General features: G+C 31.7%; 1 protein-coding gene across 1 annotated transcript; it reads right to left on the reverse strand.

Annotated features, from left to right (window-relative positions):
- Positions 1-4,345: 4,345 nt before the first annotated feature.
- Positions 4,346-5,818, reverse strand: LOC131625720 (photosystem I reaction center subunit III, chloroplastic-like). The gene is made up of 2 exons (XM_058896561.1): positions 5,031-5,818; positions 4,346-4,525 (listed from the first exon to the last, which is right to left on the reverse strand). Exon 1 carries the CDS (start codon positions 5,736-5,738, stop codon positions 5,052-5,054), a length of 687 nt encoding a protein of 228 aa, XP_058752544.1. The 5' UTR covers positions 5,739-5,818; the 3' UTR covers positions 4,346-4,525; positions 5,031-5,051.
- Between the last annotated feature and the right edge of the window lie 1,645 nt (positions 5,819-7,463).

Below are 7,463 nucleotides of genomic sequence, written 5' to 3' on the forward strand. Positions count from 1 at the left end.
CTCTGACAAAAGTGGCAGAAGGTCTCTTGAGGGTGATTGTATGCTTAGCTCAACGCCCTCTCCCTCCATAGCCATTAGGAACACCCATCTTCCTGCTCTAACCCCATTGGAAGTGGGGATTGTTGCTTTGAACCGAGAAAAAGTGCATTTGTTTATCAAAACTTATAGGTCCGCCTTTACCTGGGACCCAAGCGATGCGGAGATTGAGGATCATCTTAGACTTATGACTCAATTTAAATGGGGTGAGAAACAAGCATTTGCCACCCTTAAAGAAAAACTGACCCAAGCAACAATTCTTGCCACCGTTAAGGAAGAAAGGTCAGTCACATTAAAGGTATCACTTATACCATAGCCACCAGATAGCTCAAGTTTTTAAGCATTATCATTAATCCTTTCAAGCACTTGGAATGATACATCACCCCTTCGTTGAAGTTTGTATTTTCTTTATGTATGAAACATTTATATCCTCATACGTATCTAAGTCCAGTCAATGGATTCAAAAACCATTATTTTCCTCCCTTTGTTTGCATGCATTAAGATGTGTAACAAAAATACTATAGTCCTTTACAAACCTTCTATAAAAATTTCCTAAGTCGTGAAAGTTTCTTACCTTACTTTCATTTTTGGGTGGAGATCATTCTTTGATTTCTCTCATCTTTTCTTCATCAAAATGGATTTATTTAGAGTTCACAATAAAACCTAAGAAAATCACATGATCCGTGCAAAAGTCGTATTTTCCAAATTTACAAATAAATATTCTTGTCTTAACACTTCTAAAAAAGTCATTAGGTGATTACAACGATCCTCTAAATTCTTACCCCCTCCGTCTCATAATAGGTGTCCTCTTTGAGATTTTCACACTTTTTAAGAAAATGATTAATTATGTTGATTTCAATGATAAAATGAGACTCATTTACTAAAATAACCTTATTAATAATAGGTAATGGAGTACTTAAATGAATTAAAATATAATAAATAAGGGTAAGGTAATGGAAAGAAATGATAAATATTACATTGGTATTCTAAATTGACAAATAATTTGGGACAAATAAAAATAAGAAAGATGACACCTATTGTGAGACGGAGAGAGTACAATATATATTTAATGTTACTCCCTCTGTTCCAAAATAAATGTCACATTTGAGAAAAAAATTTGTCCCAAAATACTTGTCATTTTACATTATCAAAGCAATTTTATATTTAATCTTCCAATTGTACTCTATAATAAATATTCTTAATTTATTGTTTCCTCACTTAATATTAATGTTATTTCAAATACACCAATAATTAATCAGGATAATTTAGTAAAGTCATCATTCTCTCTCTCATTTATTACTGTTTTAAAAAGTGGATCATTGCGATAAATAATTTGGAAGGGAGGAAATATCAATTTAAAATCAAAATAGTTCATTAATTTAAAAAAGGAGTTTAAATAGAATTAAATAAACAACAACAAACAAGCAAGCAAACAGTCACCGTATACCTTTTGGATTAACAAATCCACCTAGTACATTCATGACGTTCATGAACGGTGTTTTGAAGGAATTCTTGGGCAAATTTGTTATATATTTTGATGACATTTTAATATATAACAAAAATTTAGAGAACCATTGTAATCTTCTAAGAGGTGTTTTAGTAGGACTAAGACAAGAACATATATTTGCAAATTTAATAATTTGTTTAAATAAAGTTTATAGGAACAACAGGAGAAAGGTATTAAAATTTCTGCATCACAAGTGATTGAATGAGATTTCTGCATCACAAGTGTAATAGAGGTGGTAAAATGGATGGATTGGATGGATATGGATTAGATCCTTAAGGGATGGATCAAACCAATCCATTAATCTATTACAATCCATTAAACTCTCTAAATAAAAATCCAATCCAATCCATCCATCAAGGAATAAAATCCATCCAATCCATCCATTAACAAATTTCTAATGGATGGATATCCATCCATCCAAAAGATAATTAAAAATATTTTATTTTTTTTAAAATTTCATAAAAATAATAATTTACGTATTTTAAAATAGTTTTTTCGTTTTTCTGAAAAATAATTGATTTTTTCGTTCTTCCGAAAAAATTTGAATTTTCGTTTTTAAAAAAAAAAACTCGATTTCTCGTTTTTTCGAAAAAACTTGACTTTTTTCGTTTTCTCGAACAAAATATCGATTTTTTCGTTTTCCCCAAAAAAACTCGACTTTTTTCATTTTTCCAAAAAAACTCAATTTTTTTGTTTTTCGAAAAAAAAACTCGACTTTTTTCGTTTTACAAAAAAAAAAACTTGATTTTTTCGTTTTTCCCCAAAAAAACTCGACTTTTTTCGTTTTTCCGAAAAAAATACTCGTCTTTTTTCGTTTTTCCAAAAAAACTCGTCTTTTTTCATTTTTTCGAAAAAAACTCGATTTTTCCGTTTTTCGAAAAAACTCGACTTTTTTCATTTTTCCAAAAAAAAACTCGATTTTTTTCGTTTTCCCCAAAAAATCTCTACTTTTTTCATTTTTTCGAAAAAAACTAGATTTTTTCGTTTTCCCCAAAAAAACTCGACTTTTTCGTTTTTCCGAAAAAAAAAACTCGATTTTTTTCGTTTTTCTGGAAAAAAACTCGACTTTATTGTTTTTTCGGAAAAACCTGATTTTTTTGTTTTTCGAAAAAACACAATTTTTTTTGTTTTTCGGAAAAAACTCGGTTTTTATTTTTCTTTTTTTCGGAAAAAAACCAATTTTTCAATTTTCTGAAGAAACTCGTAAATAATTTATACCATTTAAAGTATAAAATAAAAATAATCCATTGGATTATCAAAATGTGTTGGATGGATTGGATTCATCCATGTATATAAATGGATGAATTTAATCCATCCATTAACTTATTTTTTATTTGGTGGATGGATTAGGTGGATTTTTTGGTGGACGGATTAGATGGATTTTAGCTTAATGGATCTAATTGCCATCCCTAAAGTGTAATAATATACTGACTTTTTTAGATGAGGGAGAATGAGGTGGTATTTTATTGGTTAGATCATTTAAATTAGATGGAGCGCAGCAAATAAAATAATATTGATTTCATTTCATTCCACCACTTAATATACTTAACATCGTATTTGTTTCGAGTTGAGATCCTCTCCATTTCTCAAAAGAAATGGAGAGCTCTATTACCAAAATTTTGATGAATAATGCATGTTAAAAGTTTTATTTCAATTTGTTTCATTTCAATTTGAACGAAATGGAGGATTTGCCTTCTTCTATCTGAAAAGTTTTAAATAATAGAATGAAATATTCATTTTGTCAGACTTTAAAAAAATGGTTTTTTTCTTTGTATTTTTCAAAATAGATTTTTCAAAACCGTTTTTCAAAATATTACAAGTTTTTTATATTCGTTTTTTCTAGAATGAAACACTAATTTTGACATCCTAGAACATAAACATAGACTATCGAAGACCAAAACTTAGTCAAAATTGCAATTTTTTCAAAAAGTTATATTTCAAAAATGATTTTTATGAAAATCTATTTGAAATAGCTTCAAAATTAAGTGATTTTTTGAAATTTTGATATCCAAATTTTTTCTCCACAAATAGATGAAATACCTAAAATCACATTTTAAGAATAACTATTCAAACAAAATTTTCATTTGAAGCTTTTATAAAAAATTTCTTTGTAAAATTTTTTTCACTAAATTTTGTAACACTATAAAAATCATTTTTAAAAAAAGTCAAAAGTTCAAAACAAACGGGCCTATGTTCCACTCCACTTAATTCATTTTACAATACCTTACTGGCTCAAGTAGGCTAACCTCTTTCATTTTGTACCACACCTTCCTAAGACTTATAAATATTACTGTTATAAGTGGAATAGTTGAAATGAAGTGAAATAAAATGTCGAAATTTTAAAATATGAATGCTACTATCATATTTCAGAGCAATTTTTGCATGGACACGGTCATAAATATATATTCTTAGACACAACCAATAAGAAGAGAGTAATTTTTAATTTAGTTTTATTTTAATTTTGTTTTTAATTGGATTCATGGAGTGGTTGAGATTATGAAGGAGAGAAAAAATTTTTAATTTATTTTTTAATTAATTAAAATTATATGATTGGTTGTGTGTAAAAGAATTTCTTAGGTCCGTGTCCACCTAAGAATTTTCCCATATTACATTCCATTTCACTCATTGCCACCGTTTCATACATACTGTAAGTCACTCATCTCCATCCTTCATTTTGTATTAGCTAAACTCAACTTTTTCATGAAGAAATTAAAGGGTGTGTAGAGCTTATTAATTTATGGAAGGTCATCCTAAGTTAATTACTCAATCTCACCGTAACTTAATCCACATTCGAGTTAAAAATGAACAAAAACTCAGATCAGTTTGATTGCATTTCATTTCATACAATACATTAACTAGTTCAAATTTACAATATGAGCACATAAATAAGTTTTATAAGATCAACAATGAGTCAACAATAAAAGCATCCTCCTCTCTCGTCACACCCTTCCTCCATCCATGATCAATATCATCCTCTCTTTTCTGAAAACCACCATAAAAAGATAAAGTTATCAATTAATATCATCCAAATAATCAATTTTGCCCTTAAAATTGCAATTCACTATTAACCTAGTTCATAAATATTTATAAGGCAGAGAATGTCCACCATTTGTAAACTCGTTTTAGGTCTTATTATTACTTTTTGTATAGTCGAAATGATAATAACTATTTAACTCACACAATTGTAAGTATCAGAATATAAACTTCTAATACTAATGATGATGTCCAACTTAACAATATTAACTTTTCTCGGTTGAACTAATGATGATGTCCAACTTAACAATATTAACTTTTCTTGGTTGAACTAAGATTTGCAAACCATTTTTAGGTCATATCTAATCAAACATAAACTCTTTTACCCATAATTTTCAAAACTAAATGTATTACACCACACCCTACAATTTTAATAACTATGTCATGATTCAATAGACAAAATTTCTAACAATAATACAAAAACAGAAGAAAAAATTAAGAGTTTGAATTGGACCTTGTTGGAAATAGAAGAAAACTAAACATCCTTGGCAATGAGTTCACCATTCAACAACTCTCTGTAAGCAGCAATAGGCCAACTGAAGCCTCTAAAAACCAACCTAGAAGCAAGCGGAACATCAATAATAATCTCTTTCTGAGTCGGTTTCTTCTCATCCCTGATCGCAATCAAGTAACTCCTTCCAACCCATCCAATCCACCCCGCAATATACAAAAACAAAATCCCCGGAGTGATGAACTCACCCCAATGCCTCTGATCACCGCTCACAATCAAATGAGGCAACCCATCAGCACCGCACAACAAGCCTTGTTTCGCGTAATTGTCAAACCTCCTCTTCGTCTTCTCAATCGTCGCGTTTATCGCCAGCGCCGGAGCGGAGTCCGGAGCGTAAATCTTGAGAGAGGACTCGAGTTTTTTGATTGACTGTTTCTCGCGTTTGGCGAACTGTTTTGATTCTTTGCATGGGGTTAGGCCGGAGATGTCGGCAACGGCGGGGAGTGGGGAGGAGATGAGGATTGAGGAGAGGGCTAGTGCGGCGGAGAAGGCTTTTAGGTTTTGGTTTGCATGGTCGGTTGTTTGTTGGTTGTTGGGGGTTTGGTTTATGCTGCAGTGGATGATGTTTGAGGAGAGTTTTGGTTTTTGGGTGAGTTTGGGTCTTAGGGTTGAGGTGGGTTTGGAGAGGTTAGTTGGAATGGTGAGAGACATTTTTGGGAGGAAGAAGAATGGTGTGTGTGATGGAGTTGATTTGTGTGATGATATGGGAAAGAGAAGAAGAGAAGGTTTTTAGATTCTGTGTGGAGAGAAATTGGTGGTGGGAAAATGGATTTTGGATAAGGTGAGAGAAGTGAAGATGCTGAGGTGGATTGTTGTTATTGGTTTGGATTTGTGGTACTTTGTGTTTTGTTATCTCACTTGGTTGGATAAGAGATTTTAGATTTTGTGAATTGGAGATTTCAAGTGGGTTTGTTTGATGGAAATCAAACGGTGCTAGTTTTCAATTTGTTTTTAGAATTTCTTTATTGAATTTATTAAATATAATAAATATTAAGCTTAATTAATATGTGGTCCCTTAGCTGAATTATTGATTTCATAATATTCTTTACTTTTTCCCTAACTTAATTATTGACACTTTCTCATCCTACTCTATGGCCTTCTTACGCACCACTGAATTGACCAAATTATTCTTGTGCTTCTGTAGATGTATTTTTGAAAGTACTCTTTTGTTGTCTAACGTTGTCTTATTTCGTAGATGCATTTACGGAACACTTCCATAGATACATCTACGAAAAAGTGTGACGTTATAACTCGCGTCAGACTTTTCCCCTCCCTCATTCTCTTCATTTCAAACATCTATCTCTCAAACTCTCTTAAACTCCAAACACTCTCAAGCTCTCAAACACTCGGCCTATATTGTCAACATCAAGTATCAAGACATTCCATCAAGTTCAAATCGTTATTTAACCAGTAAGTTTTTGACATTTTGACTTATTTTAGAGTATTTTAAAATCAAATTAGAATATGATTTTTAGGTGTAGAAATGATTGGATAGGATTAGAGATATTGTTTAGAGATATGTAGGTGTTGTTTGTGGTTTATTTTGGACGATCAATAAAAAAATAGGATTTTTGGGTGACTGAACAGTGCTTCAGGGACTTTCGTAGATGCACCTACGGAAGAGATGAACGTTATGGCATTCCGTAGGTGCATCTACGGAAACACCATACATTTTGAAACTAAGATGCTTCCGTAGGTGCATCTATGGAAAAATATTTTTTTTAATTTCTTGTTTATTTATAAATCATTGTTTATATATAGATACCTATTAGCTAAGTAGACGTTATCACAATGCAGACATTATGACTCACGGGCCGGATAGAAATATACATAGGATGGCTGCACAACACGCATCCATGCGCCGTGAACGACATGTGTATTCTCTCAAGTGACTGATGGAGCTGCTGTTCCACCTGATACACCTGCTCTAGTCGGGCCTTCTACATCTGTCTCAGTTGAGGGGCTCTCAACTGCTGTTCTAGTTGATACACCCGCTCCAGCCGAGCCTTCTACATTTGTCCTAGTTGGCTGAGGCAGAGGTCGTGGTGAAGAGCATCAGGATGATGTCCGACACACACAGTAGTGATACCTATGGTCTATTTTTATATTTGTATTTTCTTTGCTGATGTATGTATGTATGTTACTTATGTTATTTTGATGATATATTCGACATTATGAGCGACATTATATATACGATGTATTTTTTTATTTACCTACTATAGTATTTAAAATGCGTCTCTTTAGTTTTACATTTGTATTTTAAAATATTATTGTAACCAAAATTGAGTTTTGGAGTGAAATGATTTGAAAATATAGCAGACTGTTCCGTAGATGCACCTACGGAACACTCCTTTCGTAAATGCATCTACGGTAGGA

The sequence above is a fragment of the Vicia villosa genome, unplaced genomic scaffold (assembly GCF_029867415.1).
Source record: "Vicia villosa cultivar HV-30 ecotype Madison, WI unplaced genomic scaffold, Vvil1.0 ctg.000233F_1_1, whole genome shotgun sequence".
NCBI classification, from domain to species: domain Eukaryota; kingdom Viridiplantae; phylum Streptophyta; class Magnoliopsida; order Fabales; family Fabaceae; genus Vicia; species Vicia villosa.

Bases quoted from the DNA above. Each gene is read 5' to 3' on its own strand.
- LOC131625720 (XM_058896561.1), bottom strand. From the start codon at position 5,738: ATGTCTCTCACCATTCCAACTAACCTCTCCAAACCCACCTCAACCCTA.